This window comes from Nelumbo lutea, chromosome 2 (genome assembly GCF_056320005.1).
Source record: "Nelumbo lutea isolate HS-2025 chromosome 2, American lotus-T2T, whole genome shotgun sequence".
NCBI classification, from domain to species: Eukaryota; Viridiplantae; Streptophyta; class Magnoliopsida; order Proteales; family Nelumbonaceae; genus Nelumbo; species Nelumbo lutea.
In genome coordinates, this window is record NC_142685.1 from 16,825,813 (window position 1) to 16,847,904 (window position 22,092).

The 22,092-nt window shown below is 45.0% G+C and overlaps 1 protein-coding gene across 4 annotated transcripts; it reads right to left on the reverse strand.

The window, feature by feature from the left end:
* Positions 1–1,144: 1,144 nt before the first annotated feature.
* On the reverse strand, positions 1,145–21,131 carry LOC148868868 (protein GRAVITROPIC IN THE LIGHT 1-like). Of its 4 annotated transcripts, none has more exons than XM_088971164.1 (4): positions 20,726–21,131; positions 3,002–3,133; positions 2,195–2,865; positions 1,145–2,019 (listed from the first exon to the last, which is right to left on the reverse strand). In XM_088971164.1, exons 1-4 carry the CDS (start codon positions 20,776–20,778, stop codon positions 1,253–1,255), a joined length of 1,623 nt encoding a protein of 540 aa, XP_088827290.1. In that variant the 5' UTR covers positions 20,779–21,131; the 3' UTR covers positions 1,145–1,252. The 4 variants fall into 4 exon arrangements, with proteins under 4 accessions (XP_088827290.1, XP_088827291.1, XP_088827289.1 ...); XM_088971165.1 differs by lacking the exon at positions 20,726–21,131 and adding an exon at positions 20,494–20,628; XM_088971163.1 differs by lacking the exon at positions 20,726–21,131 and adding an exon at positions 3,286–3,501.
* Positions 21,132–22,092: the final 961 nt, after the last annotated feature.

A 22,092-nucleotide genomic window follows, 5' to 3' on the forward strand; every position in this document is an offset into this window, starting at 1 on the left:
TTGAGATTTCAACCCTATTTAATTGTAAGAGTAATTTTTTGAAATAGTAGGAATAATGTTAGACAATAATCAAACAGTAAGGGTATATTTAGTCAATTAACAAAATCATAAGGGTAATTTAAAAAATTTACCCAATCTAATATAATCTTTTCAAAACCAAAGAGTGAACATAACCATTGATAGTGATGGAGATAACTCTTTTTGGAAAGCGCCAATTGCAGGGCTGTTGAAATTGAATGTGGATGAGAGCTTTTTGTGTCCAACTAATTCTGGTTTTCGTGCAGTGCTTAGAAATGATGAAGTAAAGGTTATTACTGTTATTTTTGGAAGGTCAACGGCCTCATCTCCCATTCAAGCGGAAGCAATGGCGACCCTTAACAGCCTTGAAATTTTGAGAATGTATAAGGAAGAGAATATATCAGTGAAATCTGACTGCCAAATTCTGGTGCAGACTTTGAAGAAAGGAGATTTTGAAATGGCTATGGATGCAAACTTTCTATGCATTGGCTGAGGGCTTTTCTATATCCTTTAATCATGTTAATAGAAGTTGTAATTCTGTCGCTCATATGCTAGTTTTTGTGCAGACCCCCCTGAATGAGTCCTAGATATGGCCAATGCAGACTTAAATAGACCTTAATTGGATAATGTTTTTGTACTCTGTTATTTGCTTTCTTTTCAATATAATCTTGCTCGCTTTTACCGAGCAAGATTATATTGAAACATGACCATCGATAACAATATGCTCCATTACTGAAGCGGGAAAAAAAACAATATGCTCCATTATATGGTACCAAAAACACAAAACTAGTAGGTTGGAATTTGGATGCTTACTTCATCCGGACTAAAATATATGTTCATGGCTGCAGCTGCAGATCAATGGATGGAATCACATCTCTCTCGTAGAGTCTATCGAGAAAAACCAAAAATTTTGATCCAACGCCAACTCACACCAAATTTTGGTTATTTGTTTACTTTTTTTTTGTAATTATGTATACAATATATAAGTATAAAATATTAAAATTTTATATAATTATATATGATAGTTATGTATATATAATTAAATATATTAAATATATACATAAAACAATAATTTTTATTAAAATCGAATTTTAATCGGATAAATGATATTGAATCGGGTAGAGGGTTGACAACTTGGTTCATTTATATTAATCAACACGTGTCCCGTTGCTATTACACACTGCAACACCATCACCCCAAGCCCCAAGGTCCGAACTCCGTAAGTCCCAACTCCCTAAGCCCTCTGGACGAGGTAAACCCTGGCCTTGATAACCGAACCGTTGCCAAGCTCGAACCCAGGACTAACCGGAAATCCCACTACTGAACCCACTGGCACACCGCCAGAAAATTTGATGACACTCTCCATGTACTGAGGGTGAAACTCTGTTCCTCCGGTTGCCTGAAAATGACACGGCGCTGGCTTGAGTGCGAAAGCCAGCAAGTGCAGCAGCCAAACCGCCTTCGCCAGGCTCAAAAACTCTCCATAGAACTCGGTCCTCGGGTGGTTTCCCGCCATAATTAGGCGTCTTTGCTCCAAGTCTCCGAAGAGAGATTCCTCCATCTTGGAGTGAACTATAGAGAGGTACTTCTTAGAGCAGAACTTGCCGAACTGGCAAGTAGGCAAGATCCCTAGGAGCTCGGCCGGGTCCATGGCTTTCATATCTCGAAACTGGGAGAAGCAGTCTCGTCGGAATTGCTCGGGGTTGAGAAGCGAGGAGAGGCTGCCATCCATGTAGAATGTTTCGTTGTCGAATCCATGGAAGATTTTCCTGCACACATAAGATTCCAGTACGTAGTTGGCGTGATGAGCTCCAACAATAGCGCTGGTACGGTCTTCGATGGCGTTGGGGTTGGTGGCGGCTTCAATGGATCGCACGGCAGCGGCGATGTCCCAGTGAGCAGATCGCATGAACGAGAGAAGCAGAGCTGTGAAAGACTTGCAGGTTTCTTTGACCTGGTTCATCGTTTCTTCGAACAGTTCCGGTGCAGGCGTTTCCGCAACTGGATAATGGGTTACCGGCAGATGTGTATCAGTCGTCGAGAGTCGAGACTCAATTTTCAGAATGACCATGTTGCGCTCGAGGGCAACTTAAAAGAAACGACCAGAAAAGGGGTTCTTTTCTCTTAAGGAATGATATTTGCGTAATTTTAAGAATAAAATGAGGGAAGAGTGTACCTTGACCTTGGCAGCAACTGACTTTCCTCTTGGAGTGGAACGAGTGAAACCTCCCTTTTTTACCACTATAAGTAGAAGTAGTCGTGACGTTGTGCAGCTTTTCCTTCAAGTTCTCTACCTCCACCTCTTTCGCTTTCACCTCTTTCTTAAGCTCATCTATCGCCGCTTCGTACGGCGCCACCGCGTCCCTCAGCGAGACCAGCCCCAGTGATTCTCCTTTTCCGGCTCCTATAAACCTCCTCCGGAACTTGTCTTTCAGACAGACAAGTCGCCTCAACTCCGTCACCACCGCAATGTCGGCAGCACTCATCTTCTCCGAATCCCAAGGACAATGCGCCTCCTGCAAGCCAACATATGCCCTTTTCACCGCCGACACCACTTCGAATACCTCCCCCATTAACACCTCCATTTCCCTCACCTTCTCCACGCTTACCAGCTTATTCTTCTCTTCCCAAACCTTGTATTCCTCTTCTTCATCCCCGTATTCTTCGCCGAACTGTTGAACCTCGGCATCTTCATACTCGGTTCGATCTTCTAAGTCTTCTCTCGCATCACGCCCTCGTGAGAGTGGATACAACAAGCAAGAAGCCGTTACTCGTTGAATCAAATCGGAGAAATTGGAGACCCTAGTTGCCATTTCGAGCTTCTTTTTGACTTTGATCTCTTCGTTTCTGTGAAAAGAAAATTAAACGAAAAGAAGACGCATAAAATACAAAAATAATTTCATTCATTTTCAGTTAAAAACAGTAAGAGCCGATAGTATATACAATTCTGTAACTTAAGAAATTTGTAGAATGATTAACTGACCTTAGCTTGTGCTCAGATCGTAAGGAGAATCTGGGTGGATTGTCCGTCGACTTCCTGTAAAAAGGAATTGCATGTAGAAGTTGCTGATATTTGATTTCCTTTTCGGCGTTCCTCCGATCGGCCTTCTTTTGCCTGAAAAAACAGAAAACCACCGTTAATTTGTATTGTCACCTTTATATTTATTGTATAAAAGGTCAGACCGTCCTCAACTGTCCGAGTCATTGTATTGACAAATCGCGGCAGAAAATTAACTTTTTGGTTGATCCCTAGGCCCGATCACGTACCAGTTATAACGTAGGGATGCGATTTGGGCGGGCACAGCCGCACGGATTGAATCCAACACACATACATACCCAACTCGGAATAGTTTTGCATCGGTCGGACATGAACTTTTAGGCTCTGGGTTGGGTGGGTGGGATGGATTGAGCCCAAAGTATTTGGACACCATTTCAAATTGAGATGGGCTCGGTTCACTGTTTTCGATAGCGCAAGCCCGTCAGACTCCGCGGGGAGCATCTTTTTTTAGATTTTAAGACGAGGGAAAATTGGTTAATAGAATTTTGATTTTTATTGATTAAGAAATTTATATTTTTTTTGCAAATTTATATAAAGATTAGGAAAATTTTATTTTTTTAGGTATGCCCATCTTCTATTTTGAATGGGACCTTATTGGAAAAGCGCTTATTTTAAGCCGGAATTACACCAAATACACTTCTATTTATATTTATGTGTTTGAAAAATAAGTCCAAATTAACACTTCTTCAGGAAATAAGCCTATTTTGAATAAGTTCAAAACTTCGCCTTTTTTTTTTTTTTCAAAAGCACTTCTTCACTACTCCTAAGCACCTATTAGGAGTACTTAAAATAAGCACATTTTTACTCGATAAGCACTCCCAAATAAGGCTTATGGACTTTATAATGATATTTTTGTATGCAATTTTTTTTATTCTATTCCGAAGTACAGATCAAATAAAAAGACCTTAAAATGTGACAAATGCTGGATGGGCCTACGCCTGAGGTCCAGGCCTTAGGGTTGGGCTTGGGTTAACCACTTTTCCTGAATTGCACCGCTCCGTCAGAAATAATTACTTGGCAAAATCACATTATAAAATAGTAATTTTTTTTTTCTATTGACACTGCATTTTGGACGTCTGGCCCAAACTCATCTCTATGGTTAGGACAAGTTGGACAGTTTGAAACTGACAAGATAGTAAAGATATATAGACAAGGCAGATGTAAGCATGGACGTAGGTCCAGTTCCTGTACTTACGTGAAAAGTTAAAAGACTTTAGCCCATGGGCCCATCCATTGGCGTTTGGCGTTGACAACAGAGGCCCCAAAGGACCCACCAGATATTCAGACATATATATTGACAAATAGTGTAGCTGTAGCACGTACTGGATTAGGTTTAGGTTGGATGTATTCGAGGTGAAGGGAAAAAGAAGAGTCAATATTCAACAAATAGTGTTAGAACAAAAATAAAAAAAATAAAAAAAATAAAAAAAAAAAACAAGAAAGAAACAAAGGGGGAAAATAAACTATACATCAGATGGTCTAAAATAAATTTGCATGTTGATATGTTATTTTGGACCCATCTTACATGTGACATGCCTTTATCGATTTTTTGTGTCCAAAGAATTGGCATGAAGTATGAACCATGAATAATTTTGCATGATAACAAAAGTTGACACTGTAAGAGAGTAGATGAGGCTACAACCTATTATAATAATACTACTAAGGCTCCGTTTGGTTCGAAAGAATAGGGGTTTGAAATCGGAATGGGTTATTTTGATTCTAATTGTTTAGTTGGAATCAAACAGTTCAGATTATGGGGATAGGTCATTTCAATTCTTATTCTGAAGGATTTCGATTCCATAAATCAAACGGACCCTTAGTAGTTTTGAGATAGAGATGCTAAAGGCACAACCTAGACCCATGTCGCCTAACCTGAAAATTATATAATATTGAACTATGTTACAAATTACCCTTATTAATATTTATAATTATTACATATGAAAGAATTCAGATTTTATGAACCATCTTCACAGTCCTATTGAGAACAGTGAAGAGGCATCGTTTAATTGTGGGGAATCATCTCAAACCTCCTTTTTCTTATTGATGATGTATAAAATTTTCCCTAACTTTTAGGGGGCGTTATTTTTCTGGATTATGAGAGGGGGAAAGTTGGTCAATGGGATTTTATTTTCCATTGACCAAGAATCTTATGTTCTTTTTTCGGATTTATGTGGGGACCAGGGAAAGTTTATTTTCTTCTATGTGGGTAAATAACTTTGTCACCTTAGAGGAAAGTTGCCGACACTTGAATGGGACAAAAATGTCCTTGTAATAATGGATTTTTATGGCTAAAATGGCCATTGCCTTATTTACATATAAAACAAAAGAACAGGGATAAAAACACTTACCTGGGTAACTGTTCCTAGAAAACACTTGGATAAATGCATTTATCCGGTTAAATAACTTACTGAAAAACTAACAGAGCCATAATATTCTATGGAAACTAATAGGGCCTTATGTTACATTTATTATGGTCTTAGAGAAAGTGATTTTCAAATGGCAAAATGAGCCTACCCCATTTGATGCCTTCTCGTCTATTTTCAATGTGCCAAAAGTACCCTTAACATATGATATTGCCATCTCTCTTTTCTCCTCGTCTCTGCCCTAAAAAAAAATGTTTTAATATGGTTTTTGTTTATTCAAATCGTACTCATATACTATACGAATGGAATGAAGCTTATATTGCTGTCCATTGGTATGCCCAAATCCAATATTAAACTAAGCTGTCTAATATGAGAGTGCAATGAGTCAAGAGTATAAATTTGGATTTATGTTTATTTTAGACATTACTTTTGTTTTGTTTATTTATAATGCAGGAGGTAAAATAAAACACAAGGCAAAAGTAAATCCAGAAACAAACGTGTACTAGAACTCGCACTCGATCGTCTTTTATACTCCCATCTCATGTATTAGTGCAAACAAGTGAAACTTAAAGCTTAATTTAAAAAGAATATAAATACAAATATGTATAGTATAAATATATATATAAAAATATAATATAATATAAAATACAAGATTTTGAGCTCTACATATTTGTATTAGTACTCTTTCATAACTAAGACTCCATTTGAAAGGAGTATAAATACAAATATATGGAGTGCAAAACCTTGTATTTTATATGTATTTACTCTATATATATTTGAATTTGTACTCCTTCCAAACAGAGCCTAAGTTTAAGATTTTTTTTCCCTCGCTCAGTTTGAAAAGAGTACAAATGTAAATATATACAATATAAATTCATAAAAAATAATACCAAATATAAGATTTTGTATTTGTACTCGTTCGGATGGAGCGCAATCCGGCCGGTCTTAGCTGTCAACGAATTCGCCTCTGAGTTGGAGCGTCGGGGAGCCTGAAACGGGAAAGATGAGAGAACTCCGGGGGGGGGGGGGAACCCAATGTGATAACTCCGAATCTCAAGCCAGTAATATCTCAAAGGCAAAGTGTAGACCAGATAGCGCAAAGTTCACATATCTTGTTTGTTGGAGGTAGGGGGCCTTTTATAATCACTTCGCGCGCTCAATCCGAGGCCCTTGTCAGGTCAGGTATGATTACCCTTGCATCTGTCAACTCGGGCGTCGTCCTTTCTGCTGGGACAGAACCGTCACTGCCTTTTGTCGGAACCGTCTCTCTAACTGGAGATGGCGGTGTCAGGGGGTGGTGGCAGGTGGCCGTTTGGTGAGCGGCCGTCAAGCGTCAGATCCCAAGTCAGTCTGGTGCGCCGCCCTCGGGTACAGACTACCTCGGTGTCAGTCATAGTACGGTTTATTTGGTTTTGGTGCCCTGAGGGCGATGTGGTGAGCGAGGCGAGTCTTGAGTTCGGAGTTATGTATAGGGCAGGTCAGTTCGGCGAGGTATATCCCGAACTGTTGCACGATAGGCCAGTTCGGCGAAGTGTATCCCGAGCTGTTACAATGCAGGCCAGTTCGGCGATGTCTCAAACTGTTAAGGTAGGCCAATTCGGCGAAGTATGTACCGAATTGTTACAAGGCAGGCTAGTTCGGCGAAGTATGTACCGAACTGTTACAAGGCAGGCCAGTTCGGCGAAGTATGTCCTGAACAGTTGCATGCAGGCCAGTTTGGGGCCAAGGGTGAGTTCGGGCCCTTAGCAGAGAGTTCTAACCGCTGGTTTCTCCCCTTGGTGCTTGTGCCTTAGGCTTGCTTTTGTGTCGAGCTGTTGCCTTTGCCACGTGTCGCATAAATGTGAGGTCGGGCCAAATCTTCCTTCATCAATTGCCCCCCACTCCTCGCACCAAGGGTCTTGCCCTAGTGCGAGAAGTTTTGCGAGGTGGTAGGTGGATTTGTCCCGTTCTTTGAATCTTGACTACGCGAGTTGCTTTTGCCAGGGTTCTTCAGTTTTCTAGAGTGTCCGAGAAGGCGGAAGACGTGCCTATGCTCATAAATGTTGACGGAAGAGGCAGCGTGCGTTTATTTTAAATTTCAAAAATTCGCGCTGCTAGGACGAGACAACGGGTCATTCAATTTTGAAAAAAGCGTGCCACTACCGTTCTGAAAGGGCGTGCGCTGGCGGTTGTCAGTTGCAGGGAGACGTGCGGCACATTTGTCAGTTTCAGTAAGACGTGCGCCGGCGCGACGTTGGTTTCAAAAGGACGTGCGCTGACGTTTTGCTCTTTTCGAAAAGACGTGCGCTAATCACGTCTTGATCTCAGGGGACGTGTGGTCAGCACGAATGCGGGCCGTCGGATCGTCTTTGATCTGCACTGCCGGTTCTTGGTTACTGTGGCTATAAATAGTGGGGAACCCCAGTCGATTTGTCACTTCTATGGTTTGCCTCTTGAGCTCGTGTCCAACTTTTCAACTCGCGTCCAAGTTTTTTCAGCTCGCGTCTAGGCTGGTTACTTGGACTTCAAGGTTTTTAGCTTGTTCCCGTCTCCAGAGCCTCCAAAACTTTCTTCCGGTGAGTGCCTTCCTGAATCCACCTTTTTTCCTCGATGCCTAGCTTTGATAGTTTAGACGACTCTTCAAGTAGGACTGACGTAGGTTCTACAAACCGAGCCGTATCCCCCGACTGCCTTAGTGATCCTGAAGTGGAACTCGAGGATGAATATGAACCCGCAGGCCGAGCCGCTTCGAGCAGTTTGGCGTCTACCTCTCGCCAAGGTCGGATGCTAGACAAGTTTGGTCCCTCGACCATGACGCTCAAGGGGCTTCAGTCTATACTTATGTCTTATAATCTGCTTGGGGGGTATACATATTTCATTCCTTTGGGCAGCTTTCCTTGGGAACACGGTCCTGATGAGATTGTGATTTTTTGAGAGCAACTCGCCGCGGGGTTGCGACTACCTTTCCACCCCCTTCTCGTCGAGGTCATAAACCACTTCGGCGTCACTATTGGCCAGCTTCATCCGAACTCTATTCGGAACCTGGTGGGGACAGTCTCCCTTTTTTGCGAGCAGAATTTCCCTTTAGACTTGGAGATATTCTCCTCCATCTTGATGCTCAAGAGACAAGCGGGTTCTCTTCCTAGGGGAAGATGGGCGTATTACCTTTCTCCTCGCTCGGGCTTTAAGCTTTTGTACGATCTTCCTAATAAGGTCCCGACGTGGAAGCGGGACTACTTCGGTGTGCGAAGTGCACAAGGATGACCCTTTCAGACTGGGTGGGGTGAGGGCGCTCCTGATTCTGGTGTCACTCTCGACAAAGAGACGGTGAAGGGCCTCCGACAATGGGCACGACAAGGTTTAAAGTGCCATCAGTACTTAATGGAGGCCAAGCTTATTGCGGCCGGCCTGAGTTCGGGTAGGTTTCTAGTTCTGCGGTTTCTTGTTTGCTTTGTTCCTTCATTTTTTCTGATGTCGAACTCGTTTCTTCAGGTGTGATGGACGCGGAGAGAACTTGTGGGGGGCGCCTGTTCCAAGGCATGAAGAGGAGGAAGCGGGTCGCCAAGCGAACTCGTACCGAGCTGCCCCCGGATGAGGAGCCTCAAGTTCCAGGCCACACGCCGGAGGATCTGCCCAGGGTGCCCGAGGTGACTCCATCGATGCATGAAGCGGCCGGGGTGCCTTATGCTGAGACCACTCACACGGGTGCTCCTGCTTACTCCAGTGCTCCTGCTCACTCTGGGTCTGCTCATACGCGAGCTGGACCCTCGGGTTCGGGAGCTCAAGGGGAGTTCAGGAGCGTGTTGACGCCGAACTACGCTCTTCAGAAGAGTAGGGAGGCTACTTTCCCCGAAGAGATCGCGGCGTGGGCCGATCTTCCTTTGAATCAGGTCACCTGCCGCGCCGTAACACACGCTATGGTGGTAAGTTAGATTTCGTTTGCCTTCATCTTTTTCTATCCTTCTTGTTGTTGTCGCTTAATTGTTTCTTTAGGTAGGTGAATTCCTCTATTCATGCCTTAGTAGCCCAGGTGGAAAGGAGATCGCGGCAGGCGCGAGCTGCTGAGGCTGCCGCCCATGCTGCTGAAGAGGATTTTCGTGCCGCCGAGGCGAATACCCAAGCTGCTGAGGCGGCCGCTTATGCTGCCGAAGAAGCTGCTCGCGTCACCATGGCCAGGCAGGCGATGTCTCAGCGTGATGCCGAGGCCATGGGGGTAGTCGTTAAGCACATGGCAGACTTGAAGTTGGACTTGCAGCATCAAGTCGAATATCTTCAGGAGGACATAAGGGATAAAACACCGATTTTTTCCCAAGGCATTGAGGACGCCAAGAAGAAGGCAGTTGAAGACTATATTGCCTCTCCGCGTTTTGACGATTTGATAGTTGATTCTTACAGAAGGGGGTTCAAGCTGAGCTGGTGGATGATCCGGAACACGTACCCCGACCTCGATGTTAGTGCCATATCCACTTTGCGTATAACTCAAGAGATGGTAAATGCTGCCGATGGCGAGCCGGACTCTGAAGGAGAGGCAGGGCCTTCGGGTGTTGTTGAAGTGCCTTCTGATGGCGAAGAAGTAGCCCCAGGCAAGTAAAGATTTTTTTTTTTGGAAGTGCCTTCTGATGGCCAATGTACTCCTGTTTCTTGCGACGGAATAGACAATCTTTTTGCCTGTGTTCTTTTTTCCCGAACTGACTCTTTGTTGAACTGATAATATGCCAGTTTCTTGTCCAAGTTATTGTACTTACGCGACCTGTTTCGGCCCCAAAGACTCTTGTAGCGAACTGATTTTTGCCGAGCTGAAAATATGCCCTAGGCTCTTGTATCGATTTCATCCACTTCGCTTGGCGGTTTATATGTAGTATCACCACAAGTTAACAATGTTCCATGCTCGGGGTATTTGCTTGCCTTCTAAGGTTTCGAGCTCGTATGCCCTCCCGAGCGCTCTCTTTACTTTATAGGGCCCTTCCCAATTTGGTCCAAGTTTGACAACGCCGGGTTCGGGCACCATAATCTTACGAAGGACCAGGTCGCCGACCCGGAAGCTTCGCTGCTTTACTCTCGCATTGTAGTAGCGAGCTACCTGCTGCTGATAGGCCGTTGTCCGGATGTGCGCGAGGTCCCTTACCTCGTCCAGTAGGTCAAGGTTGGTACGTAACTCATCTCCGTTTGTCCGATCATCGTATGTTTCTAGTTCAATGTTGGTACTTCGATTTCCGTCGAGATCACTGCTTCAGTGCCATAGGTGAGGTTGAAGGGGGTTTCTCCCATGGCGGTTTTTGTTGTAGTTCGGTGAGCCCATAAAACACTTGGTAGCTCTTCGGCCCACAATCCCTTAGCTCGATCTAGACGTGCTTTCAGTCCGCGCAGGATGGCTCTGTTCATTACTTTCGTCTGACCATTTGCCTGCGGGTGCGCGACTGATGTGAAGTTATGCCGAATCCCCATGTTCTGGCACCACTCTTGGAATTTAATATCCTCGAACTGCTTGCCATTGTCGGAGATTAGTACCCAAGGTAACCCGAAACGACATACTATGTTCTTCCAAAAGAAGTTCTGGATGTTTCGGGCCGTAACAGTTGCCAGAGGTTCGGCTTCTATCCACTTTGTGAAGTAATCTACTGCAACAACTAGGAATTTTCTTCTACCTGTTGCTTGCGGGAATGGCCCCAGGAGGTCGATTCCCCATTGTGCAAAGGGCCACGGGCTGACGAGGTATTTGAGGTCGAAAGCAGGCTGATGGTGGATATTGGCGTGCTTCTGACACTTGTCGCATTTTTTGACGAGCTCGACGGCTTCTGCCTTCATCGTTGGCCAGTAGTATCCTTGTCGAAGTGCTTTATGTGCAAGTGCTCTGCCTACTAAGTGTCCGCCGCACAGACCTTCATGAGTGCCGCAGTATACGAACTCGGCTTCGGCAGGTCACAGGCAACGTAAGTATGGGAGCGTGTGGACCGTTGGTACAACCGTTCGTCAATTATTACGTATTTGTCTGTCTGGCGCTGCACCCTCTCCGCCTTGTTGCGTTCTGTAGGGAGGGTTCCGTCTAGCAAGAAGTTTGCAAGTGGGTCGATCCAGCTCGGCTCTGCTTCGAGGACTAGAGCGACCTCCTCTGCCCCACCGAGAATACTAGACCGCGGTAAGTCCTCTATGTACACGGTTCTCATATTGTTGTGGCTTGTGCTGGCTAACCGGGACAGAGCGTCGGCCTCAGTGTTCTCTGACCTCGGGATTTTCCTGGTGAAGTGTGAATGGAAGTTGAGCAATGCCTCTTTTACTTTCGCCAAGTATGCGATCATGGAGAGCTCGCATGCTTCGTACTCACCCGTAACTTGGTTGACCACGAGCTGGGAATCGCTGCAGATGACCAAGTGCTTTGCTCCTACCTTTTGTGCTAGGTTCAGCCCGGCTATCAGTGCTTCGTATTCTGCCTCGTTGTTAGACGCCGCGAACTCAAAGCGTAGTGCGTATTCCAATTTTTTGCCGCTTGGGCCGCATAAGACTATTCCAGACCCACTGCCTTGCTGGTTCGAGGAACCATCTATGTGAAGGATCCAGGGCTCCTCATCCCAGTTCGCATTTCTCTTGACCAGGAGAGATGCCACATTGACTACCACTTCATGGGGTTCAGACTCTTTGCTTGGGAGCTCCGGGTTCGCCCGAACTGGGGACCTCGGGTTCAACCTGTTGGGCTTTGAAGCTGAAAGTGCATTCGGCGATAATATCTGTCAAAGCTTGGGCTTTAATTGCGGTCCGTGGTTTGTACTAGAGATCGTACTCTCTGAGTTCGATGGCCCACTTCGTCAGCCTACCGGAGACCTCGGGCTTCAGCAAGACTTGTCTTAGGGGTTTGTCGGTTAAGACGACGGTGTGAGCTTGGAAGTACGGGTGGAGTTTCCAAGCTGATATCACCAGTGCGTAGGCTATTTTTTCTATATGCGGATACCTCATTTCTGCTCCCTGCAGAATTTTACTAACATAATAGACGGGCCACTGGACCCGATCTACATGTTTTACTAATACTGAACTGACCACCTCGTCGCTCGCCGAGAGGTACAGTTCTAAGACCTCGCCCTCCTCGGGTCTGGCTAAGGTTGGCACAGTGGCGAGGTAGGTCTTTATCTCGTCGAACGCGAACTGGCAATCTCGAGTCCATTCGAACCCTTTGCCTTTGATTGCCTTAAAGAAAGGCAGACAACGGTCTGCCGACTTGGACATGAAGCGGCTCAGAGCGGCTATTCGGCCGATTAGCCTTTGAACTTCTTTTACTTTCCGAGGTTGTCTCATATCAAGGATGGCCTTTATTTTGTCCGGGTTGGCCTCAATACCGTGTCGGTTCACAATGTACTCTAGGAACTTACCCGAGGTGACAACGAAAACACACTTGTTTGGGTTTAGTCTCATTTTGTACTGACGCGGAATTTGGAAAACAGAATCCAAGTCTTTTATTAATTAATGGGAGAACTGTGTTTTGGCAACCATGTCGTCTACATAACATTCTATTTTTGTGCCGATTAAAGGCTAAAAAAGCTTATTTACAAGTCTTTGAAAGGTTGCCCCAACGTTCTTTAGCTCGAAGGGCATGACCTTGTACAGTACATGCCGAACTCGGTAATGAAGCTGGTTTTTTCTTGGTCGGACTGGTCCATCTTGATTTGGTTGTAGCCTGAGTAGACGTCCAGGAAGCTTAGCAGCTCATGTCCCGAGGTCACGTCCACTAGGCAGTCTATTCGGGGCAGGGGGAAGCAGTCTTTTGGACAAGCTCGGTTCAGGTCGGTGTAGTCGACGCACATGCGCCACTTGCCGTTCGCTTTTTTGACCAGCACCGCGTTGGCTACCCAGCTCGGGTAATGAACCTCCCTTATGAAATCCGTTGCGAGGAGCTTTTCGACTTCTTCGTTGATCGCCCTCCAACGCTCCGGGGCTAAGTTGCGTTTCTTTGGTCTAATGGGTCTGACAGTATAGTTCACAAAGGCTCCTTGACGGAGGCACCGATCTGTAGTGTTCACGCCGGGTCTGTAGTTGAGGTCGGGACTGCGACCGTTTCCTCAATGGGCGAAGCTCTTTCCTCGCCCTGCTCCGCAGGCCTCTCCAGTTCGAGGTCGTCAGCTGCCTTGGTTTTTCCCTTTAGGGCAGCAACATAGCATTTGCGGGACTCAAGTTGGCCGCCCCGCGCTACCCCCACACCGAAGTCCGTTTGGAACTTCATTGGCAGATAATAGGTGGAGACCACAACATGCAGAATATGCATAATTGGTCGCCCTATTATGGCGTTGTATGGGGAGGGGGTCGCGACCACCAGAAAATCGTGGTTGAGTCTTACCGCGCATGGCTATGTGCCAATTTCCACAGGTACTATTATCTTCCCCAGGGGCCTGACTTCCTCTCCGCTGAAGCCCACCAGAGGAGTGTGCGCGGGCTTCAACTCGCTTTTCTGCTACTGCAATTGGTCGAACGCCGATTTGAATAGAATGTCCGTCGAACTACCTGAGTCTACCAGTACGCACCGGACTTCGAAGCCGTTGATCCTTAGCTTTATGACGAGCGCATCGTCATGGGGGTAGTGAACACCTCGCGCGTCGTCTTCTGTAAAAAAGATCGGTTCTTCTGTCTTCGGCCTCTTGGGAGGATTCTGCTCCTCTCAGGCTACTTCGCGAACTAACGTCCTTGCTGCCGCCAAAGTGCATCCTGCCACCACTGAACCGCCCACTATCACGTGGATGGTTCCCCGGACTGGCCTTTCTTCTAGGGGAGGTCGCTGTAAGGCTTTGGCCGGTCTGTTGCTCGGCTCGGGGACATCCTTCCCGTGTTCCCCTTGCCGACCTGCTTTATTACTATTGTCATAATGTACAAAATTTCTTAAGTACCCGCGGCGGATGAGTCCTTCTATCTCGTCGCGGAGATTATTACATTGCTCGGTTATATGACCGTGATATTTATGAAAACTACAATATAAATTTTTGTTCCTCTCGTTTGGGTTGCTCTTCAGGCAAGGTGGCCACTTTATGTAGGTGCGTCCTTGATCGTCATCAAGATCTCAGTCCGCCTTGTGTTCAATGGCGTGTAGTCCGTCTGAACTGCTAAGGGAGCTCGGGACGGTTGGCTTGGCTTCACCTCTCGGTTCTGCCCTCTTCTGTCGCTGGGGTTGGAGGGCTCGCCTTCTCTTTTTCTTTTTTTCGACCCCGTCTTCATTTCTCTGGTTGATCTCTTCCTCTGTTCTCATAAACTTGTCCGCGAGCTTGAGAAAATCGGCTACAGTTGCTGGCTGGCTGGCCACCATGTGCCATTTGAACTCTTTGTGCGTCACCCCTCTTTTGGCCGCGGCGAGCTGTACCGCGGGGTCTAATCGAGGAATCTGCAAACATGCTTCATTGAACCGTTTGATGTAGCTCCGGATGGGTTCTCCCTCTCTTTGGATTACTCCAAAGATACTTTCCTCGGTTCTGGGGCACCTTTTGCTGGTAACAAAGTGCGCAGTGAAGGTCTGCACGAACTGGGGCCAGCTTCTTATTGACTCGGAAGCTAGGTTCTGGTACCAGGTGTGGACCACCCCTCTGAAGGTGGTGGTGAAGGCCACGCACATGCATGACTCGCTGGCCTTATCGAGGTGCATTTGCGACTGGAACGCGCCGACGTGGTCGTTGGGGTCAAAGGACCCATCATATTTGTCAAGAGACGAGAGTTTAAATCTCTAGGCAAGGGGACTGCCAGAAGTTCTGCTGAAAGGGGGGAAGGAACTGAGAGAATGGGGACAGTTTTTACCTCACCCGGGCTCGTTTCTTCCTTGCCTCCGAGCTCGGGTAGCACACGGGTAGCAGTTCGGCGACTTCGCCGGCGCCTTCTTTGAGTAGGCCTGGTGCTGGCGCTGCTGGCTTCCGTGTTGCTGAGCTCGATGGGCCCGGACTGCTGGCCCGCTGCTAAGGCACTGAACCGGTTCTCCGTGAGTGGGAACTCGGGCTTGGAGCGCCAGGGTGACCGTGTGGGCGAGTGATCTTTCTTTGCTTTCGGCCTGGGGATGAGGCCTGACTGTTAGGGGGATTCTGTGGTTGGGAAGCTTCTCCTTGGTGAGGTCGCCCACTTTGAGGGGAGGTTTTGACCGGCTTTGAAACAGGGTGTCGGGGGGGGGGGGGGGAGCAGTGGCTGGTTCAAAGGTAGGTGAGGGAACTGTTGTTGATAATGGTGTTGGGAGAGGTGGTGCAACACCTAGTGTTGCTGGAGTTGGTGCTGCTGGAATTGCTGCATTTGGGCTTGCATTGCCCGCATGCATTGCATCAGATCATCTAGCTGGATTTGGCGGGCTGCTAGTGGGACAACAGTTGGTTCCGCGTAGTTCGTTTCGATGGGGAGTGGAAGAGGAATGTTCAACGAGGGAGTGTTCAGAGGTGCCACCACCTGTGGCACATTCAAACTTGGGATTCCATCCACCGAAAGGGGGATGATGAACTGCCTAATGCACACCGCCGGAACATGGTGTTGCTCTCTGGCAGTGGTTGTTTCGATTCATGTCCGACACTGTTGAAGGAGGCCATTTTGGTGTTGGAGTGGGTGTTGGAGTTTTTTGAAAGAAGGGTAGGTAAAAGAGATTTAGAGGGAGGCTTTTAGAAGCGTTCCCACAGACGACGCCAATTAATGGAGCACAATCCGGCCGGTCTTAGCTGTCAACGAATTCGCCTCTGAGCTAGAGCGTCGGGGAGCCTGAAATGGGAAAGATGAGAGAACTCCGGGGGGAACCCAGTGTGATAACTCCGAAGCTCAAGTCAGTAATCTCTCAAAGGCAAAGTGTAGACCAGATAGCGCAAAGTTCACATACCTTGTTTGTTGGGGGTAGGGGGCCTTTTATAATCACTTCGCGCACTCGCTCCGATGCCCTTGTCAGGTCGAGTATGATTACCCTTGCATCTGTCAACTCGGGCGTCGTCCTTTCTATTGGGACAGAACCGTCACTGCCTTTTGCCAGAACCGTCTCTCTAATTGGAGATGGCGGTGTCAAGGGGCGGTGGCAGGTGGCCGTTTGGAGAGCGGCCGTCAAGCGTCAAATCCCAAGTCAGTCTGGTGTGCCGCCCTCGAGTACGGAGTTCCTCGGTGTCAGGCATAGTACGGCTTATTTGGTTTTGGTGCCCTGAGGGCGATGGGTGGAGTGGTGAGCGAGACGAGTCTTGAGTTCAGAGTTATGTATAGGGCATGTCAGTTCGACGAGGTATATCCCGAACTGTTGCACGGTAGGCCAGTTCGGCGAAGTGTATCCCGAGCTGTTACAAGGCAGGCCAGTTCGGCAAGGCGTATCCCGAACTGTAAGGGCAGGCCAGTTCGACGATGTCTCGAACTGTTAAGGCAAGCTAGTTCGGCGAAGTATGTACCGAACTGTTACAAGGCAGGCTAGTTCTGCGAAGTATGTACCGAACTATTACAAGGCAGGCCAGTTCCGCGAAGTATGTCCCGAACTGTTGCATGCAGGCCAGTTCGGATTACTTTTCTAATTTGGGGCCAAGGGTGAGTTCAGGCCCTTAGCAGGGAGTTCTGACCGCTGGTTTCTCCTCTTGGTGCTCGCGCCTTAAGCTTACTTTTATGCCGAGCTGTTGCCTTTGCCACGTATCGCATAACTGTGAGATCGGGCCAAATCTTCCTTCGATCATTTTACATACCCACAAGTAAAAAGGACGCGAAATTGCTATAAACACCGAAATAGTCCTAAAAAGTTTCACCCAAATGGTTGGTGTATTAATACAGATAGTTAATCTGCAATTCTGCATGCATCGGAATTGGGAAGTAGGAGAGAACGATAAAAAAAAAAAAAACAAGAAGAAAAACAAAGCGTTTTGTCTAACCTCGACCTACCCAGAAGAAGCTTGTCCATTTGAATACACAAAAAAGTTGCGATTTCCGTGAATACTGAATTCTATCTCCACAGGTCCAGTAAGAGTCTCTCCATAGACGATCGATCTCTCTCTCCCAGGAAAGTGGCTTAAGATATATATAGCAATTAGCAGGTGCTAAGTTATGAACATCTTAAGAGCGTCTATCGAAAGCTAAGGTAATGAAACTATTCTACTAAGGCTGCGTTTGGTAGAGGTGTAAAATTAAATCGGGGTAAACTTTATACCCCGGTTCGATTTTACAAGCATTTGGTAAATATGTAATTTTATTTTATTTTACATTTGATAATAAATGCATCACCGGCTTCGTATGGGAATAGAGGCAAAAACAGAACAAGTTCAGCAGAAGCTTCTTCACCAGCTCCGCATGGTTTCAATCTTCGCCGGAAATGTATAACCCTCAATATCGTGGTTTCAATCTTTGTTGGGACTCTCCTGTTTCTGCCATGGTTTCAATCTTCGTATGACTCTCTCTCTCTCTCTCTCAGACGATCAAGGCATCTAATCGTTCCATTGCCCATCGCCTATCTACCTCCGACAGCAAATTTCAGAAAAATCTGCTCAACCTTCTCCCTTCCCTTGTCTCCAATTACTCCTGAAATGGCTTCTTCAATACTTGTACGCCAATGATTTTACACCGTTTTGCCAAACGCACAAGAGTGTAAAATATGTATTCGGCTGGTTTGTTTTTTATCCCGATACATTTGAGCGTTTTTAATTTTTAGCGATGAAATTTTGTATTTACACCTCTACCAAACGCAGCCTAACAAAATACAAGGACGTCGTCCATTGTCGAAAAGACCACACCATAGCTGTATATTTTGTTCTGTTCCTTTTGTTAGTTGGCAACAAAGGAAAACCATTCCGGATGGAACTGGATAGAGATCTTCTAGCTAAACCCAGAGTCTTTCTCTGAGGCTTTAGCGTGTAGAGTTCTTTTTAGAAGTGGGGATTGGGAAGGATCCAGGGAGAAAAGTCTGAAGGTAGTAGCTGAAAAGATCGGAAGGCATATACATTATTGCTCGCCCAGAAAAAGAAAGATGGAGTGGAGATAGAGGCGGTTCGGGTTCTCACCAAATCACGTTTTTTGGCCCAGGCCCGGGTCAACCAGTTCAACCGTCCTGTCTGATCTGATTTTCAAAGGATTCTTCTATAGATATTAGGGAATACAAATTAAGAAAATTAGGTTGCAACTGATTGATTTAGCTATGAAACTGTGTAATCTGTTTTTTGGTCAATAGAATTCCTTAGAACATATATAAGTGATAATTGTAGTTACTTAAAATTCCTCTTTCCCTTATCCACCCACTAAGAAAAAAGGCAAGAAAAAAGCCTATTATAGATAGCATTATAATTACAAGAGGCTTCCAAGTTGTTAATCACCATATCTCTTCTTCTAGTCATGAAAGAAGCAGGTCAAAAGAGATCATTGCCCCAGAATTGAAGGAATTCCACAGTAGAATTGTCTCTTTTGAGCTAAATGGTTGGAGATGGAGAATAAAATCTGAGGCCTGGGAGGAGAATTTCATGTGAATATATACATTTTTAAGGCATTGCGGTGCTGTGACAGGCGATTGATCAGGTTGAGGAAAACAGTAAGCCTACTAGAGTCACAACTATCCCTGTAAATCAGAAAAGAACCAGACAGAGGAAGGACTTTTCCAACATATCACAGAGCACCATTTAAGTTATAAATAAGTAAAATATTTTTTAAATATAGAAAATGCACACTTTAGATTTGTAATTCTAATTAAAAATATTAAAGACAAAAAGTTCTTGCTTGGAATCATGAAGCTTTTGAAAACGTTTTTTCAAAAGATTCACAATATTGATGATCAGTTTTTTTTTTTTTTTTTTTACGGTAGGAGGAAATTTTCTGTAAACAAAAAATTCATATCAATTTGATAAGAATACAATCTTTTAAGAAAATGAGATAAAATTGGGAAAGCATTGAAAGAGGTCCATTGACCTTACCATGGAGAAACCCCCCAATTACAAGTTTTATCGTGGATCTCCACTTTTGGAGGGACAATAAGTGACCATCTCAGCTTTTAGGTCATCATAGGAACTGACGAGTCGATAGAAGTGCAATCACAACCCAATTAGGGAGGCTCTTACTCTCCTTTGATATTCAAATACGCTGTCCTTGCAGCACAGGGCTAAAACAGAAAATAATGGCATTAGATGTACTGCAGTAGTCCCACCAAGAAGTTACTTCATCTAAGTCAAAGTGATGCCATGGCAACGAATCAAGGGCTTCCTGACCGTGGATTGCCAAATCCATGCAGTTTAGGGGGGGTGCTACTAGTAGACTAGGAGATAGCTGTAATTTCAGATTTCTACGGGAGAATCAGTCTATTTATCCGGAGGAAAACATAGCTTTTGAAACTGTAAGCTCTCCAATCCAATCCAAGCCTGACCTGACCCTACCCGAGCTTTTGCATGGTTGGAGCCTGAGCTTTCAAGCTTCAGGCTGGGCCTAGGCTTGACCTAAACTTGGGTTGGGCTTCAGTTGAGGCCTCAGGGAGTCCAAGCCCAGTCCAATGCAACGATGCACGATGTGGGAAGAATTTGTGGGCAGGAGATGTAAGGTTGCACGCAAACCTGTGGGCAGTGGGCTCTAATTTATCCACAAGGTGGCATGACGGCTAATTGGTATGAACAGTATTTCCTACTAGAGATTACAAGCCCATGTTGCTTGACTACGGATGACGTACCCGCAAGGATACTTCGACAATGGAGGATAAATCCCACCTCTCTTATAAAATATGCTTCGCTCTTTTTGTTTGAAGTCCAGTTTCATATGCACTAGTACAAATTTATAGTATCCATCATAAGAAAAAAGTACAGATGCCACTGCAAATTCTTATTCAGTTTTGCTTTGCTTAGGTTTTATTTTACTCCATCCACATTGCAAATAAACAAAACAGAAACAGAGAAAAACCTGGAATGAATCAAAATTTTAACCCAGTTCATTTACAAACACCAACTTTTGCACTAAAACAAATGAAATTGTAATCCAAACAAACTGAGGCTTTCCATGTTCATTTTATCCCCTTCTCTTGTGGAAGCATACGATGTTATTAATTGAATAATTGTGTGTGTGTGAGAGAGAGAGAGGGAGATCCTACATTCTTTGTGAATCAATTTGCCATGCAATGCAATCTCTAGAAGTGAAAAACAAATAAAAGAAAATAAGTCTTACCATGTTACCATCTCATCTACAGCTAGGGATGTCAAGCTAGAGGAGAGCTCAGCATAGCTTTTGCCCAATTTGGCTCCATCTCATGGTTCAAGAGTTGGTCTATCTTGAAGAGTAGGGCTCAGCTAGCTGATCCTCTGAAGCTGAGCGGCCCTATCACCTATGACAGTGTGACTACAGAAAGGGAAGAAGAAAACAGATAGACTAGACAAAGTTCAGTTCTGAGAAGACTCACGGGGATCTGTTGGGCTGCAGCTTCTCCATATTAATGCACATTCGAGGAAACATCTTCACCGATTTCAACGGTGTTCCGCAGAGGCAGAATCCACACAGCTATGACCTGGCTATCTTTTGCATCCACGAAACTCAAACCAAATGCCCGACGACTGAACCTGGGAGAATTTAAAGATCCTCCGGGTTGTATTTGAGTTCACAACCGGCGATTAAAAAGCTGATTATCCGATATTTTGAATTTAAAAGAATTGCTGTTGTGTCTGTATTTTATTGGAGGTGGCAAAAAGAGCAAATTACCATGTATTCTCACTGTATTTGGAGCCCAAAACCCAGAAGAAAAAATCTGCTGCCACCGCATGCGACTCCAAATGAAATTCGAACACACCAGTGTTTTTACTTTTAAATGCAAAAGTAATTGATGTGATGCCTTCAATTTATTTAAGATGTTGGTGTATTCATAAATCATTTGGGGTCGCACATGCGACCACGGTTGCAGCAGATTTGATCTTATGCATATGAAAGGTTAGGATAATAACTTGCCACATGTCAAGTTTGGAAACCCTGATGCCTTAGGGTTTGTTTGGTATCTTTGCCGTTCCCAGCTGAAACCCTACCACATTAGTGCCGCTTAGGCGTTTTGAATTGCAATGGGAATTTTTTATTTGATTGAGACTGTTTTAACTCAAAACAGTTAAAAAACGTGTTGTCTGAAAATAACAACAGGGGCGTTGGAGGAAATTACGTCAAATTGATGTTTCCCCCAACAGCCATTGCATCTCACAATGTTTTAGCTCATGTGGCACTTACCTGTCATCCAATGTGGCATGGTGATGAATTGATACGGTGCATCACAAATCATACAGCACTCTAAGCAAAGCTAATATAACCTCAGAAGACTTCACTGTAAAAGCTCCACTGTCTTCTTCTTGAAGCAGCTTGAAACTTGATAACACATTTATAGACATAACACCCCTGTACATTGAAGAAAAATAAAATCTGATAAATCCTGGATTTGAAAAAATCGTGTCCATTAGATTGGCATATCAGTAATTGGAACTGTCATTGGTTTACATAGAATTAAAAAGTTTACTTTAAACACTTCAACATGAAACATGACATACCAAACACATAATCTAATATAAAGCATAGGCAGCATTGCTGTTGAGACAATAAACATTAAATATTAACCAAATGGGTTGGACTATGATATACAAAAGATAGGACATATCTTTTTGGCATCATAGATTTTACCTAACCAAATAGGTTTCTCCTTTAACCATTGAAACTTACACCACCCACACTATTCAAAACGTTTCAGCCTGAAATGACAATGAAACATTAACACGCTAAGGATGAAAATAAACTCAA